Consider the following 18296-nt stretch of genomic DNA (forward strand, 5'->3'; position numbering starts at 1 on the left):
GGTGGTTCATTGAGCTAGGAAGGGAGGAGGACTCGAGGTCAGGTGCGTCCAAACGTCTTGCGGTTGATTGTCTGACTTGGCTGTTCAGCGTTCCTCACTGCCAAGTGCTGCCATGACTAGACTAGGGTTTTGGTCACAGGGATATAAACCAAAGGGATTATTTTTGTCTCATGACTTTTAACACATATACACACATGCATACACACACTTAAAAAAAAAAACCCTAAAAAATAAGGCCATCGTGAGTTGGCAGTGGGAGGTGACGAAGTCAGGAGTACAGGCTCAGGAGCCAGGCGACAATGAAGAGCAAGGAACAGAGGGAAGGTTATAAAAACGTTTAGTCTTTGCTTTATTGAATTAAAACAAATGAGCAACAAGTTGGAAAAACCGCTGTTATTCAAACTCCCTAGCGTTTTATTTGTGCATTGTACTCAAGGGGGCCGGCAGTGGGGGGGTAGGGCAAGGGGCTGGGGAGTGGGGAAGGGGACAAGGACAGCAAACAGAATCCATGTGAAGACATTTATACGAGATCTATCTCTTGGCTTTCCTTCTTTAAAAGTTAGGACTAATTAAAAATAAAAAGTGCACTCAGGTATCTAAAATTGGCCCAAACACACACACACACACACACACACACACACACACACACACACACGGACAAAAAAGAATCGATTCCTAGTGAGGCTTCGAGCTGAAATCTTGTCAGTGCCACACCAAGAAAAGGCAGCGAGGAAAAGCAGAGACGCCCAGAGATGTTCACCTTTGTACGGGCTGGGCAGAAAGACCACTCTCCTCTAATTTCCCAAGCATAAAGACGGCAGCATCAAGTGGGGAGCCCTTTCTGCTGGTATTTCAGAAAGATCTGTAAAGAGGGCAGCCACCTGCTCCCCAATTATTCAGGCAGTTGAGAAGCCGCACCCATCTCTTGACAAAACGCTAGGGGTAGGGTCCCCAAAAGGCAGCTGCGGGAACAGGGGATGGGCTTGACTCGGAAGGCCTGCTGTTTGTGAACCCATTCCATATTGAGCCAGAGGACCAACCTCAGCCCTTCCCACAAAGACATCTCCCAAATGCCGAACTACCTAAAAAAAAAAAAAAAAGAAAAGAAAAAGTAATTCTTCCTACCTAAAATCCAGTAGATACAGTAGCACGAGTACTAATGCTCCCTCCCCCTCATCAATAAAGTGAAAAGAAAAAAGAGAATAGCAATGTGGTTAGCCCTCCTTCCTGGGGGAGGGGGAAAAAAAAAGCAAACACCTTACTGTGGGAAGTGCTGGAAAAGGAAGTTGCCCTCGATTAAAAAGGTAACAAAATTCCCACATTGTATAAATCGGTTCCAGTATAGCAAGAGGCGGGGCCGGGTCAGAGGCGGGCACTATGTACAGGGACCCATTGAAAACGCAGTGGTAGGACTTTGGCACTATGAACAATTCCCAGCGGGCCTCTGGGAGGGTCTCCAGGCACAGGCCACTGAGGCACTTCCGCTCAGAGTCGCTGGTGAGATGGCCCGAAGCCTCTGGGGCGGGGCTTTCCTCTTTCTTCAAAGACAGAGCATCCTCTTTGTCAGTGCATAAGTTCAGACCAGGTGCCCTAGAGAGATGACACAAACCAAAGAGATGTCAGAGAGAGGACTCGGGAGGAAGACCTCTTGCTAGTACTCCTGCAGCTTGGGGACTCCTTCCAAAGCCGTCACTGGTGTGAAGGAGGGGCAGATGCCCTTCATGCTGGGGCTTTGTTTGACTCTGAAATGCCCCCCCACAGGCCAACCTGTGTTTGAACACTTGTCCTCAGCTGGTGGTGCTATTTTGGGAAGCTATGGATTCTTGTGGGGGTAGATTCTCCCTGGCTGCTTCCTGTCTGTCACAGGCTCCTACTACCACCGTGTTCTGTCACACACCAGGCCCAGAAAATAATACAGCCCCAAGGCCTGAACTGCTCTGAACAGTGAGCTAAAATAACAACCCCAGCTAAGTTGTTCTCCTCAGGTCTTTTACTATATCCGTGCCAAGTCTGACTTACAGGGACTCAAGAAACACTGCCTTGCTTTTCCTGATTTAGGTGTAAATTTGGAGCCATGTGTGTAGGCTGATATGGGGTGTGTGTGTGTGTGTGTGTGTGTGTGTGTGTGTGTGTATTTGTGTGACGGGGTGGGGGAGGGAAGGAGAGAGAGAGAGAGAGAGAGAGAGAGAGAGAGAGAGAGAGAGAGAGAGAGAGAGAGAGGACTCACATGCAGAGGTCACAGGACAACTGTGGGAGTTGTTTTTCTTTCCCCATCTTGGGTGTGTTCCAGGAATCAAACTCAGGCTTGTCAGTCACCTTTACCACCTGGAACACCTTACCAACCTTCTTAATATAGTTTTTAAACATGGGTAAAAACATGTATGATCCTCTAACCATTTGTGACAATGACGACGATGATTACCGATTGACCTGCGAAAGGTCAAATGTGGTGACGTATTGTTTATGAGTTATTAAAGCTTGCCTGAGGGTGCAGAAGGCAAAACCAGCCACACTAGTTAGCTATAGAAGCCAGGCAGTGGTGGCACACAGCTTTAATCCCACCACTTGGGAGGTAGAGGCAGACAGATCATTGTTAGTTCAAGCCTCAATGAGCTACAGAAAATTGATCCAGTCCTAAAGAGAAACAGCTCACACAGCACCTGGGATCACACGCCTTTAATCCCAGCATTAGTGACATATAAAAAGCAAAGAGCCTCATGTGGAGATTGAGTCTCCAGCCACGTTGAGGAGAAGCAGCAGAGGCTTGAGGAGAGCTCGTGGAGACAGGAGTACAATTTCAGTTTGGCTTGGCTGCTTTGCTTCTCTGATCTTCATTTTTAAGATTGAACCCCAGTATCTGTCTCTGGGTCTTTTATTTTCTGTGTTACAGTCAGACCCAGAAAAAGCTATACAAAGTTTATTTCCCCCAACCTCCTCCCCTTTTCCTTTTGCAGTTATCCCAAATACATGCACACGGCTCCAGGTCCTGGAAGCATGCTTCATATCTCTTGGACTGTAATCTTCGGTCTTTCCCGGAGGACATGACCATGGTCAGGGGTCAGGCTGTGGGAGCTGGCAAAACTCTCAGTGAGGCTGGAAATGGGATCTCTGTCCAGGGGTATCTGCTCACGGCCCCAAACCCCAAGGCCAGCTGGTCAGCAAGTAGCTCATAGGCTAGTCTAACTTTGTCTCCAATGACAGGTCCTGCTGGGTGTAGAGTGATGGAGGTCAGTGCGGGATGACGGTCTTGGCCTGTGTTTCTCACAGTCCTACTGGGCAGGGCAGACAACACAAACTCTAAAGGCACGTTCCCTTTTGCAATCTGCAACTGTCATTCATTCCTTGGCATAATCTAGTGTCAGGCTCCTGATCTCAGAGGCCCTGTCACATCGGGCGCAGCCCGGCTCCCATGTCACAGAGTAGCAGTTTTGGGCCACTTTGTCTGCTCCTTTTCCTGCCTTCACAAGTTGCCCTGGGAACAAGGTCCAGTCTTCATCAGGCCTCAGGCCAGGAATGAGTTCCGACTTAGCTGGGGGATGCTCTCTCTGGCTTTTCTCTTCCATCACACTTATTCACAGTGTTTTCAAGTCCCTGACCCTATCACACGTGGGATTCTCTCTCAGTGACACAGCCGAGACACCATCTAGCGTGGTTGTCACATACAGCCTTCACTTGTCTAGTTGACTGCTTGTTGGTGGGAGGTCATACCATGGCCATGGATGGTACCCATGGTGTTCCTTGGTGGCCTCAGCCACCATCTTCCCGTAGTGTCTGGTCCACATGGGATACTCAACAGGCATGTGTTAGTGAGTGGAAAAGGGAGTTAGTGCAGCTGTTACCGTGGTGGTTGTTGTGAAGGGGTGTGACAAAGTGCTGGTTGTTTTCTTTCTACTCTATCACTGTTCTTTGTCTGTATGGTCCTCGACAACTTCCCAAGGAGTCTTATCATGTGCAGACCATGCGTGCCTCCTGGGTTATCTCATCCCAGAGCTTTGGAGGAAGCTGCAATGCCACTAGACACATTTTCTTCCTCCCTCCATCCCTTCCTCCCTCCCTCCCTGCCTCCCTCCCTTCTTTCCTTCCTTTTCTTTTCTGACCTTGAACTCACAGAGATCTGCCTGCCTCTGCCTCTCAAGGATAGGATTAAGGGTGTAGGCCATCAACACTAGGCTAGACACATGTTTTTTACAGCCTCCACTGAAAAGACTTTGCCTCTAGGATGTCCAATCTCAGCAGAAACACCTCCCAGGGACAGGAAATGTCCAGGCTTACCACATCTACTCTGAGGATAATTCACCATGTTGAAAAATACCAATTCTGGCAAAATCTGCTTCCCTAGTACTCTACAAGTTGGTGAAACATGAAAAAACATTAAAACCACATGACAGCTCTCTGTTTTGTTTTGTTTTGTTTTTTTTTTTTCTGTTTTCTCTTGGGCCCCTGAGGACTTGGGAGAAGGTAGCGTTGCACTCCATGAAAGAGATGGTGAATATCTCCCCATAACATATTCTTATTCTTTCTGTCTTTCTGTCTGTCTCTTCCACACCACCCTACTCCTTTCCTTTGGTAATATTTGGCTGCTGGTGACAGTGTAAGGTTGAAGGAAAAGTCCCTGTTCTCCGTGGCTTCTGCTTTGCAAATGCCTCGCCATTTTCATCATATTCCAAGGTGGGGTGGAGGAGCTGTTGGAAGCACGGAGGAAAGCTCTCCTGCTTCTGGTTCCGTTGCCTCTCAAAGTCCACTCAGCACTTGGTCCAGCTTCCTCTGAACAGTGCGTTGTTCTACACGGATGCTCTGGGAGGTCCATGTGGCAGTCCTCATTTGTGATGGTTTGGATGAAAATGGCCTTCATAGGCCCATAGGAGTGGCACTATTATGAAGTATGGCCTGGTTGGAGTAGGTGTGGCCTTGTTGAGGGAGGCCTTTGGGGTTTCAGAAGCTCAAGCCAGGCCCAGCGTCTCCCTTGCTCTTCCCAATGCCTGACACTCCAGATGTAGAGCTCTCAGCTACCTCTCCAGAACCATGTCTGCCTTTGGCCCTTCACGCTTCCCACCAAACTGGTAATGGACTAAACCTCTGAACCATAAGCCAGCCCAGTTAAAAGTTTTCCTTTATAAGAGTTGCTGTGGTCATGGTGTCTCTTCACAGCAATAGAAGCCCCAACCAAGACATCATCCAAGCTGGTGCCAACCCCATTCCAACACACCTGTTAAGGCAAGACGCTTCATTGGGAGGACAGAGGAGACATACAATCACTGTGCTCTTTTCTGAAGCTGAGAGTTACATGTCTTAGACGCTAAGGGACAAACATTTTAGGGCCATGAAGCTATGTAGGGTGCGACTTTGTTTCACCAGTGAGGGAGCCTTGAGTCCAACATACCCAGGGTTCATAGAGTGGAAAGTGTGTCAGGTTTGCAGTGGGGCATGTTAAAATGACTGTCACACACATGTGCCACACATCCTGATTCCAGTAGCATGGGGGGGGGGGACCTGGAACCTGGATTTTATCTTTCACCTAGTAAATTTTTGTGTAGACAGATCACACAAGAGTATTGTTTACTCACTGAAGGCTGGTTCTCTGCTATTTTACCCCATTTTGCTGCTGGGAAGAAGCCTGCTTTCATTTAACTGTAGTTCCTTTGTAGGTAATTGTAAAGAGAGGTTCTTTGTCCCTGCTGGCCTAGTCCCCTGCCCTTGTCAGCCCCAAATGAGCACACAAAAAAACTTATATTAATTATAAAATAGCTGGCCGATGACTAGGGCTTCTTATTGGCTAGCTCTGTCTTAATTATTAACCCGTTTCTGTTAATCTAAGTATTTCTAGGTGGTCTTATCTTACTGGAGAAGGGTCCGGGCCTCTAACTCCTTTGGCAGCTACATGTCGTCTCCCTCTGGCGGGTTTTCTCTACCTACCTTTCCCAAAATTCTCCTTGTCCACCTATTTTCCTGCCTCATTTGCCAATCGGTGTTTTATTCATCAACCAATAAGAGAAACATATATATAGAAGGACAACCTCCATCAGGTAACTGTAGGTTTTGAATGGGGGTGGGTTCAAGAGGATACAGAGGTAGATGACTGGGGAATAAGGGTATATTAGAAGAGCTTTTACTAGCCATGGACAGGCAAACAGAAAGGCCACAGCACAGAGCAGATTCTGAGGATGGTTCAGGCCCCAACAACAGAGATAGACGGCACAGTCAGGGCTCTGAAGGGAGAGTCCATGTGCCAAAGGAGGGAGTCCCTTCTTACAGCCTTGGCGATGGGGATGGCTTTCACTGCAAGAGCTGTCACACCACACTGGTTCCCAGACAGAGGCATGCACGGGTGTGGAGAGCAGGATGGGTTGCTCTGATACAGTCTGACTTTCTAGGTGAGAGATCTCGACACTGGCTTGTCTGTTATTTCGGGGCTCACAGAACACGTAGGATGCCTGTTGTTGTCTGTGGAAGCGAGAGAAGGGACTGCTGCAGATATTGTGACCCAAACAGAGGCTAGATTTTAACACAACATTCATACCGTCACCTTCCCAATCTAATAAAACGCATTTATGGCCTCTTCCAAAATGTCCCCTGGTGTGGTGGTTTGAATAGGAATGATTGGCCCATAGGGACTGGCACTATTAGGAGGTGTGGCCTTGTTGCAGAAGGTGTGGCCTTGTTGGAGGAAGTTTTCCACTATGGAGGCAGGCTTTGGAGGTCACACATGCTCAAGCTAGGCCTAATGTCATAGTCTCCTTCTGCTGCCTGCGGATCAAGATGTAGGACTCTCAGCTCCTTCTCCAGCACCACGTCTGCCTGCGTGCCACCATGATGATAATGGACTAAATCTCTGGAACTGTAAGCCAACCCCAATTAAATGTTTTCCTTCATAACAGTTGCAGTGGTCATGGTGTTTCCTCACAGCAATGGAGGCCCTAACTAAGACACCTCCCTTCTTATTTTTTTTTTCTTGGTTGTAAGAACACTTAATATGAACTCTACCTTCCTAATATAGTTGTAGTGTATAACACCTGATTGTTCACTATAGGCCTTTAGGCATTGCTCAATACAGCAGATCTCTGGAAGATAACGCAACTTTTTCCCATCCAAGTACTAACCAGCCCGGACTCTGCATAGCTTCAGATATAAGACAAGATCCGTGGCAGTTCAGGGTGGTATGGCGGTAGATGATACTGCAACTTTGTATCTACAGGGTGACCCCTGCCCCTCAAGCTCTACACTCCAACCCTGGTCAACACCATCCTGTTGTCTACATTAATCCTCTCCATGACATTTCTGAGTCACAGGTCTTATTCTGGGTGGAGGGCATGGTCTGAGGAGGTAGAATTGAGAAAGAACCTGAGTTGACAGGGAGGGGGATTAGGGCAACTTCCAGGGGACAGGGAAACTCATTCCAAGTAGACTCTAGACAATACAGGTCCACTTTAGCTCACCCAGCTGGCCAAAGCTCTCCATCTTTGTGACGGTTTGAGGAGCTTCTGGGGAGGAGTATTAGCTGAGACCTACAGGCTGGGTAAATTCCATCCTCAGCCTTATCAGGGGGCTCAAGTGCAGCTGATGTCTGAGGGCCATGGGGTTCCTTCTTCTCACTTCCATTGGTAGGCAGTGTCCAGGGTAGTTCAAGAGAATCTAATTACAGTGGTGTCATGTCTCAGTCCTATCAGGGAGACGTTTTAAGAAAATAATAACTTACTTTTATGTGCATTGGTGTTTCATCTGCATGTATGCCTGTGTGAGAATGCCAGATCTTGGAGTTAAAAAACAGTTGTGAGCTGTCATGGGGATGCTAGGAATTGAACCCAGGTCTCCTGGAAGAAGACCAAATACTCTTAATTGCTGAGCCATCTCTCCAGCCCTAATCAGGGAGACACTTAGGTTGGTATTCTAGTTTCATTTCTGTTGCTGTGATGAAATCCCCTTGGGGGAGGAAGGGTTTATTTTAGTTTGCTATTCTGTGATGAAACATACTAGTCCATCATTGCGGGAAGTTCAGGCAGGAACTTGGAGCCAGGTCTCCTTGCTAGTCCATACAGCATTGCCTCTGACCAAGGAACTCACTTTACAGCCAAAGAAGTACAAGCAGGAGCCATGGAGGATTCTGGTTGCTGGTTCCTAGGCTGGCATACAGTCAGATAGCTTTCTTGTGCACTTGAGATCACCTGCTGAGGGATGCATAGCCCACAGCGGGCTGGGATCTCTTGTATCAATTAACAATCCAGATATGCCCATAGGCCAATTTCATCTACACAGTTACTCCATCCAGCTTCCCAGCTGGATAACTGACAATAGGCTGTGTCAAGTTGGCAGTTCTAAAGCCAACTAGGACAAGGGTTACCCATCTAGGTTTGGGGTTGACTCCCAGCTTCACTGCTTTCTAACTGGATGGCCGTGGGTAAGCCATCTTCCTTTGTGTCTGTTCTTCGGGTCATACATGAAGACATTTGCATTGATGGAAAAATTGCTGTGAGGATGAGTGAGCACCCGTGGGGCTGCTTGAGCAGTGACTGAGATGGTAAATGCTCAGCAAATGTCAGCCCACGTTGCTGCCCTGGGCCTCTCATGCACACCCCTGTTGTTATACAGTGAGTGAAAGGCATGTGCTTGCACAAGCAGGTTCCAACAGAAAATCTCAGTTTGGAAAGGCAAGAAGTAATTGGCCATGTTACCCGCCCCCACCCCCCACACGTATGGAGAGGCAGAAAGAAGTTCACAGGTATCTCTACTGAACAGGAGCCATTCATAATGCCAGCGCCTGGGGGCTCTGGTTTATTATCTCATTTAATTCCAGCAACAACAGACAGCTCTTTCAGTGTTGAACAGTGAACTGTGTGTGTGTGTGTGTGTGTGTGTGTGTGTGTATTGTAGCCCTGGGTTTGCAGATCAGACCTTTAAACAGGTAATCAAGTGCAGAACAATTAAGTGCCCATCTAATAGGGCCGGGGAAGCAGAGTAAAAGACACTGGGGGCGTGAAGACACAGTGGAGAGTCCTCGTGAAGATGGAGTGGGGAGGTGGCCTTCTGTAAACCAAGGAGAGCTAGACATGCTTTTTGTAAGGCTGTGGGAGCCTTAATAGGTGCAGGGTTGTTGGAGAAGTGAGTTTCTGGGGCTGGGTCTTGATGTTTTGTGTCAGGGTCTCAGTCCTTCTGATCTCTGTTGGCTTCCTGACTGCCCATGCAATGTGACCAGCTGCCACCATGCCTTTCCCACAATAAGATGTATCCTCTTGAATTGTAAGCAAGAATCACTTAAATTGTTTCTATTCAGGTGTTTGGGTACAACAAGAAAGGTAACTAGTTCAGTATGCAACATTGTTATGCCCAAAGTAACAGCCAAGAAACAAACATGCAACAACAACAACAACAAAAATCCACCCTGCACCAAACCTCAAACAAACAAACAAACAACCTTAAAACAGAACTACCATCTGATCTAGCTGTGTAGCCAAAGGACCCAAAGGGAGTACATGCTAGAGATATCTGCATAGCCACAGTTACTACAGCACGGTTCACAAGAGCCAAGACATGCAATAAATCTAGATGCCTATCAAAAGACAAACAGGCAGAACCCAGGATTGTGTACACAACACAAGAGAGTGTTTCATCATAAAGGAGAATGGGGCCTTGTCACAGATGGGTCTGAGCTCACTGTGTTAAGAGAAATAAGCCAGACACAGAAAGACATCACATATTTTCTCTTGTATGCAGAAACAAAACAACACAACACTAGATTTAGAAGCAGAAGAGTGATTATTAGGGAGTAAGAAGGAGGTTTGGGAAAAAGGGAGGGTGAGGGTGGACATAACCAAAACGCTGCAGAGATGTCATAAAGAAAGCATAACTTTGTACAAATAACACATTTTAATAATTATAATGAAAACATAAGATAGTGTGAGAGGTCGTCGTCATCATCATCATCATTATCATCATCATCATCAATACACACACACACAACACATACACACACACACACACACACACACACACACACACACACACACACCATGCTTCCTGTCTCTGACTTGTTTTGGGATTCTTCCAGCAAGAAGGCCATCACCAGATGGTCATTCAACCGTGGACCTCCAAAGGAGTAGCCAAAATCAACCCGTTTTCTTTCAAAGCCATCTGGCTTGTGTGTTACTAGCAACAACAAATGGATTGAGAAAACCATGACTTAGCATCTCCTCCAGCTCTGCACTGGGAACTCAGAAACTGATGAGGTGGGGTCCCTGACTTCAAAGGTCTGGTGGCCAAGATAGACATGCAAACTAATGACTATAGTATACCTGTTTATATTCATTCATTCATTCATATTCACTCATTCATTCATTTATATTTACTCACTCACACATTCATTCATTCATTCAATCACTCATTCATATCCACTCATTCATTCTCTATGTAGATAGCTAATCTGAACAGTGTTTGTTGGGGGTGTACATATTCTGTCTGGACCTTAAATTGTAGTCAGCATGCAACAATTAAGCAGTGTTAACTATTTTAAGCAAGCTGAGCCATGGCAATTTTTTCTTCTTGACATTTCACAAATTTCACACCTTCTCTGAGCCATCACTAATCATCAAGAGTTGGGAACTGTCAGAAATCCGGATGCAGTGAAGGTAGTGGCTGGAGATCTTGAGCCAAATTTAGACACTAGCTGAGTGAATTCTTGTGAGTTACTTCAGTTTTCCGAGTTTCCTTTGTTTGAACGAGAAGAAGGCTCACGCTTGTGGGTTGGTGGGTGGGTTTCTTTTTTTCCAGAAAAGCCACCTTTCTCCCTCAGGGCTCCTCCAATTTCTGTGTGCATAGCTTGTATGAACAGTCCAGATGGTGGGGGCTAGAGGCATGGCTGTGTGATTAAGAGTACATAATGTTCTTATGCACTCTTAATCAAACCCAAGTATGGCTACCAGAATCCAAAGATGGGTAGGTAGCTCATAATTGCTTGTAACTCCAGCTCCAATGGATTCAACAGCTTCTTCTGGACACTACACTCTTGTGCACAACCCTCCCACTCTGCATCACATAATTAAAAATAAAAAAAATGTCTCTAGAAAGGACAGTCCAGATGGACTTCTGGTTTATGTATATAACTTACCTTTTTAGGCTGAGCTCCAGGTAGGGGCTGTATCTTGGTCTTTTTGGCAAAGCTATGCACACATGTGCAGTGCCCAGCATGACAAGGGTTCTCCAAGGGCTCTTGTTGAGCAATGAGCTATGGTTTGAATTCTGAAATAGCTCCCACTGGTTCATGCCTTGATGCTCAGTCCCCATCTTATGACACTATTTCACAGTAGTAGGCCACCAGGGGCAGGCCTCTGATGAGCATATCTGCTCTGTTTCTGGGCAGTTATCTCTGCTTTCTGGTCCATAGTGTAATGAAGCCACCACTGGGGACAGAGGTGACCCTATTCCCATGCTTTTTCTGAATAATGAACTAAGATTTCTGAAACTGTGAACCAATAATGAATTTCCTTTTTGTAAGTTGTCTTTGTCATATATATTATCACACTAATGAGAAAGTAATTAATACAGAATGTTCTATTAGCTTCTCCTCCCAAGCATGTTATGTCTACTTCCTATTTGTTGGCCTGGGCTGTGGCAGTGGGTGCCACCATCGAAGAGGATGTCAGCCTCAGTGAGTGGAGAGAGGTGGTTCCATGTTTCAACAGCTTTTGTGCTCCAGAAGGTGGAAAGAAAGCTGTGCTTGCCTCCCTAGGTAGTGGTGAGGTTCAAAGGACTTAATACGTATGTTTCAGAGAATGCCAAGAATGTAGTATATGCAGATAAACGGGAGCTCATCATCATCACCATCATCACCACCACCATCATCACCATCACCACCATCATCATCACCACCACCATCACCATCATCACCATCATCATCACCACCATCACCATCATCACCATCACCATCATCATCACCACCACCATCATCACCACCACCATCATCACCATCACCATCATCACCACCACCACCATCATCATCACCATCATAATCATCTTTATCATCCTCCTCCTCCTCATCATTCCATCATTATCACCACCACCATCTTCATTATCACCATCATAATCATCATCATAGTCATCACCATTACCATTATCTCCATCATCATCACCAACACAATCATAATCATCATCATCACTACCATCATTACTATCATCATCACTATCACTTTCATCACCACTGTCATCATCATCACCATCATCACCATTATTACAAGTAGCAGCAGCAGCAGCAGCAATAAAGTAGACCCATTTGGCCTGGAGACTGCTGATTTGGCTAAGCTGGTTGGCCAGTCAGCTCTGAGTACCTCCTGTCTCTGCCTCCCCAGTGTTGAGATTACAAGTATGTGCCACTGCTGTGCTGAGCTTTCTACAGGGCCACTAAACAGTCACCTTAATCAACGGAGCCATCTCCCCAGTCACAATCCACAATACATGTGTTAGGTATATCCACGGGTTTCAAGAGATCCATAATTTAGGATAACCTTTTCCCACTCTCTAAGTTGCTACTACCTGTGTGGCCTGTAGATCCATCTCCTATAACATGCAAGCCATCATGAATACATGAATACGGGAATACAGCACCAGGTGCTCAAAAGCCCGAGTATCTGGTTCAGGAATGTGCTGCAAGCTCACACTTCCCCAACCAGATGGGGAATGGAACTAGAGGTAGTCCCTACATCTCTGAGTGGTCAACTTCCAACCCCTCTTGGGCATTCTCCACACCCTTAGGTAGAAGGTGGAGGGCAGTAAAATAGGGAGGAAGGAGGATGACCAGATGGCAGCAGCTTTAGGATCCAGCTGAGCTGATGATGGAGGGAGGATCGTGGGTGTGTTCCTTGCTGTCTGAGGTTCACTTTCTGGATTATAAGAACATAGAAAGTTACCTCCACTGGAGAACTAAGTAAGACACGGGTGTCCTGAACAGCTGCTATGCTGCCGCTGCTTGGGAAACCTTCCCCATCTTTCCTTCTCCTTCCCAAAACCTTCTTCCGGTGATCTTAGCATCTCCCATCTCTGTTTCCTTCAGGCCTCAGGGATTTAGGCAGTCATAGCTTACCCAGATGGTGTATACCAGGTGGCTGCATCTCTCTGAGGGGCAGCCATCCCTCTTAGTCAGCTGTGGGAATGAGAAAGCTCCATCCAAGCTAACATTGGAGTACTGTGTCCTCAGGTTCAGCTTAGTCAGAATAGCTTCGGCCTCTTGGAGAAAACAGTTAGGTTTGCTTCTTTCAATCATTAGCAGAACCAGAACTACTTTTTGTCTATGCCAACCCTCTTCTAGTCCTCGAATGTACTGTTCCTTTGCCTGTCTCTGGACCTTGGCCCGCGCTGCTCTTTCTGCTTGAACAACTCCTTTCTTTGTCTGATTTCTTGTCTCTCCTAAAAGCCACCCCAGAGTCAATATCCCATCTTTAACCCCTTATGATGGCCGGTGTGAGTATGTCTCCAGTGAGGACCCACGCTGTATTACATGTCCCCATCATATCACATGTCATACTAGCTTGTAACAGAAAGTGCTGTCTCTGCCTTCAGCCCAACTGAGCTCTGTTGGGAACAGGAACTGCACCATCTGTCTCCATCGTCTTTTGGCATTGACCATGGCTGCCAGTATACAGGATGCTCAATATATTGTTGAATGGAGCTGAGCCTATTGTCCTCTCTAGGGTGGGAAGAAATAGGAACCATGTAAATTCATACTGTGGGTCAAGATGAAGAAGAGAAACTCAGGGCAAGCTAGAGCATTTGTGAGGACAAAAAAAATAAGACAAGACAAAGCAAAACCACTGTTAGCTAGAATGCTAGGGCTTTCTAAAAAGATGGAGAAATGGCCAGAGAGTGGGAAGACACAAAGCAGGTGGCCTGTTAACAGGCCTGCTGATCTCAGAGCTCTCCCACCTCCTCTTTGGGCTGTATCCTTGCCCAGACTCACGGTGGTTCCTCGAGAAGATGTGTTGGTACTGGGGTTGACAGCTCATTAAACTGTTGTTGGAACTGGCTAGAAAAAGCTTCCAGAGGCATTTACTAATTTGCCAGGTGATAAATGAGTTAATAATGAGGAGCATGGCTGACCCAAGTTGTCCTAAGTTCATCAGCATGGACGTGTGTAACTTATGGTTTTCTCCAGGACCACCGGACCATCCTAGAGACTCTTTGTTTCAAAGGATATCTCGGGAGGCCCCTTCTGTAGCTTTCCCAGTGAGCTCTAGAGCAGCTCACCTGGCCAAATCATGGTCTTTCAGACTTTTGTTTCAGGTCGCCCTTGTGTTCTCTCAGCCAAGGAGCCCCTTTTCTCCACACACAGCCAAGCCAGCTGCTGCACTGGGGTTCTGACTTGCACTGACCCCTTGGGAAGCACAGGCACCAAGAGCTTCAAGGCCTGTCCCATTATGTGGATGACACGGCCATTAGTAACCATGGCAACCTCCCTTCCCTGGCTTTTGTGGATCCACAGGTCTAAATGTGCACTGGTCTTGGTCTTGTTCAGACTTGAAGGGGTTACTGGGGCTTAAGCAGAAAGGCACCTTCCCTGAGCCACACAAGGCAAATAAGGAGAATTTCCAAGGCCTTTCAGGTGTAAACAAACAACCTTGAATCTCAAATTCAGGGAACTTGAAATAAAACAAAAAAGAAAGAAAAGACACACCTCCTCCCTCCCTCCCTCCCTCCCTCCCTCCCTTCCTGTTCTCTCTTTCATTCTCTCCTTCTTTCTTTCTTTCTTTCTTCCTTTCTTTCTTTCTTTTCCCCAACTGTGACCATAATACACACAGAGGGTGTGTTGCTCTAACAGTTTGAAAGGACCCAAGTATGAACAGGCCCAAAGGCAGGTGTCCAAACAGGTCCAGGAAGCAGGGTATCCCTTACAAATAAGGGTGCAGGACTACCAGGCCCTAGTTACTCCATCCCCTTGTCAAAGAGCCTTGAAAAAGGACTTACATGCCACACAAAGAGGGCACGGGTGTGTGAGGCAGTGCACATGCAAATGAGCACCACTGAACCCATTTCATCACGCACATGCATTCAAAGCGTACTATACCACACAGACATACATGATAAACACAGGTTGAGTATCTTGAATCTGACACTCTAAGCAATCAAATGCTTCAAAATCTGGAACTTTCCAATGCTCTCATGATGTGAAGAGGCAACACCACATCGTGACATGATGTTTCAAGCATGCACAAAATTATGAAAAATGTTGCATTGGAGTTACCTTTGGTCTCTGTGTATAATGTACACCTGAAGCATAAATATTTTCAGAGTCAGACTAGGGTCCTAGCCCCCAGCACACCCCATCATATGTGCAAATGTTCCAAATTCTGGAAAAAAAAAAAAACCCTGAAATCTGAAATGTTCTAGTCTCTGGTGTTTCTGATGAGAAATACTTGGGATATACCATGCCAACGACATATCTGGTGGATCCGAATGATTTGTGTCAACATATACAGGCCATTAATACATTAATGGAAAAAGGTACATTGTCTGAGCCACCATCTTGGAACCCACCGTGTATATTAATCTTCCAGTTAAAACCGGAAACCCACACTCCCGCATGCTCTGGAGTAGACAGATAGAATTACCTGTCTAGGCATGGCCAGCCTCTGCAGGGGCGCTGTCAGAGTCGGAGTCTGCCCTGTCTGCTGTGCCCTCTGCTACTCTCTGACTCCAGCTCGCCCACTTCTCCGAGATGGCGTCCTCCTCTCCAACTGTTACTTCCACCAAGTCCACGATGCCTGACTCCTCGTTTTCCTCACTGCCCTGGCCGTCTCGGCTGCTGCCCTCTGATCTGTCTGAGGTGGCCTCTGAGGGCCTGGCGGCCAAACAGTCCTTGGCTTGCTCGCCACCCACTTTCACGCTGGGGACCAGCTTGTCGGAGTTCTCCTCACAGAACGCTTTGGGGTCCTTGGCATAGCGTTGAGCCACCTCGCTCCCGTTCTTTGGGCTCTCAGGAACTCCTTTTCCCACTTTTCTTACTATGGCGTCATGGCTGTGATCATCCGACAGGCGATGCTGTTGGTACTGCTCCAGCCAACTCAAGGTTCCAGTTTTTAGCAAGCACCTGTTCTCCTTGAACCAGCGCACAATCTCAGTCCGGACCAGCCCGGTCTTGGCCGCTAACTGGTCGTACTCCTGAGGAGTGGGCCACTGGGTTCTTGCGAAAGTGCTCCTTAGCAGATGGACCTGTTCTTGATTTTGTATAATTGCTGATGAAGGGCTGGGCAGGGGACCAGCTAACTGGGCACCGGAGAGCTGGTCAAGTCGAGATAGAGCACCATTGGGGGCTACCACATCCGGGCCTTTTTTGCCGGATCCCATGGAATCCAAGACGGCCTGCTCCATGCTGTCTCGGAGCTTGCGCCTCTCTGAGAACCAGGAGTGGATTTCCCTCCTGCTCAGCTTGGTGTCCACCCTCAGCCGCTCTACTTCTGCCTGGGTGGGAAAGGAGCTTTTCAGAAAGCTGTCTTCCAGGGTTTTCAACTGTCCCTGGCTTTTCTCTTTGAACTTCTGGGGGGCAAAGTCTGGGTAGATGTGATAGGTGCGACCGTGCCGGGTGCCTGCGATGGCCATCTGGTCTTTGGCAAGGGATTCGCTGGTGATGTGGACGATGCCCCTCTGACACCGGTAGCGATGGTCACTGAACCACTTTTTGATTTCGCTCCTGGCAAGGCCTGTCACCTCAATGAGCCGGTAGACCTCAGCATCATCGGGGAACTGGCTCTGTAAAAAGCTCGCCTTGAGGTGCGCAATCTGCAACTTGGTCTTCTTGCGGTCGCTAGCTGGCGTGAGCGGGGTATTGGCCACCTTGGGGGGAGGTTCTGGCACCTGGGCAATGTGTGGACGCTTGGGCTCAGGGGCAGCTTGAGGAGTCACCAGAGGTCTCTTCTGGCCATGGTTGGTCACTCCAGCCACCGCAAGTGTGATGGGAGAGCAAGAGACGGTCGTTGACCCGCTTGTCACTTGAGTCAGCACCAGGCTGGGCTGGCCAAGGATCTGGCACGGCAGCGCTGTCTGGAGGATAGGCTGTGACATTTTTGTGGGGGCCAGCTGAGCCGGAAGCACAGTGATGGTCGGGGGTACGGACTGAATGGTGCCATTGAACATCTTCTTGCGGGCCTCCTCCACCTCTTCTGGGGACCAGCTGATGCCGTGTTTTAAGCGCTGGGTGGCAAACCAGATCCTGATGTGCTCCTCTGGGTGTTTAGAGGCAGCTGTTAGCCAGGAGAGCTCAGCCTGGGTTGGGTAAGGGAACTTGTTGAAAGAATTGATCATGGTGGCATTCGTGTCCAGGGCGGAGTTGTATTTGGTAGTATTCAGAGGGACGGGGACCTTGGGGACAAGGTTGATATTTGGTGGCAGCTGTACAGAAGGCATGACGTGTCCCAGCGAATCTTGAAGGAGCTCCACACTTCCAAGTCTGGACAGGATCTCAGCTGTGTCTGTCACCAGGCGGGCAGCCCCACCGGTGTGGTTCTCCGGGGCGGCCTCGTCAGGCTTCTTGGGCACTTTCTTGGCATCGGCCTTGGGTTTTCCTGTCTTTGCCATGGGGATTTTACTCACGGAGACCCCAGGGTCATTGTCACCACTTCCAGGACCACTGGCAGCGACGGACGCAGCATGGTTGGCGGTTTCGATGGACTGTTCTAAGACAGTTTGATTATTGCGCTTGATCAATTTCAGCTTGAAGTTGGTCTCCCCCGGATGGAACTTGGAGTTGTGGTCAGACAAGGAGTCATACTTTTTGGTTGTGAAGTTACATTCTGCACACACATAGAGGGGGTTGAGAATCACGTTGGGGTGCTGCATGTCTACGTGCTCTGTGAACTCGTTCAGATTTTGTGTGGAATAAGGACAGTATTTGCACTCATAACCACCCTGGAGTTTTTTGGACTGGGTTTCCCCCATCGATTTCACCTCTACCACTTCGTTTTCTTTGGACGAGTTTTCAGGCTCTGTTGCCCAGCTGTCCTTGGCCACATCGGATTGTGGCATGCCCATTCCTTTGTCTTTGGCCCTGTCTGCCTCCTCCAGCACATCTTGTTCTACTACTTGGGACGTCCGAACCATGCACGGAGTTGTAGATTTCCGTTTGCTCGCCATGACTTCTTTTTGGAGTGGGTAGGGACAGGTCAGTGAAATTCCCGGCTTTTGGCTTTATTCCCTCTCAAATGCCTTTGGCTTCCCTTGGATGCTGAGGCTTTCTGTTTGAGTCTTCAGAACAATTTCAGCACAGAAAGTCGTAACTGTACCAATCTGGGAGCACACCAGGCAGCTTCATGTCTGCGGGACAAGAA

The 18296-nt window shown here is 47.8% G+C and overlaps 1 protein-coding gene across 2 annotated transcripts in view; it reads right to left on the reverse strand.

Annotated features, from left to right (window-relative positions):
- Positions 1 to 320: 320 nt before the first annotated feature.
- Zhx2 (zinc fingers and homeoboxes 2) overlaps positions 321 to 18296 on the reverse strand; it is a 142217-nt gene continuing 124241 nt past the window's right edge. For both annotated transcript variants that reach the window (XM_051202455.1, XM_051202457.1), the window contains exons 2-3: positions 15585 to 18282; positions 321 to 1590 (exon numbers count right to left, since the gene is read on the reverse strand). In XM_051202455.1, the coding sequence (XP_051058412.1) occupies positions 15589 to 18102 (2514 nt within the window). In that variant the 5' untranslated portion in view covers positions 18103 to 18282 and the 3' untranslated portion in view covers positions 321 to 1590; positions 15585 to 15588. The remainder of the gene's footprint in view (positions 1591 to 15584; positions 18283 to 18296) is intronic.

Source organism: Phodopus roborovskii, unplaced genomic scaffold (genome assembly GCF_943737965.1).
Source record: "Phodopus roborovskii unplaced genomic scaffold, PHOROB, whole genome shotgun sequence".
Lineage (NCBI taxonomy): Eukaryota > Metazoa > Chordata > Mammalia > Rodentia > Cricetidae > Phodopus > Phodopus roborovskii.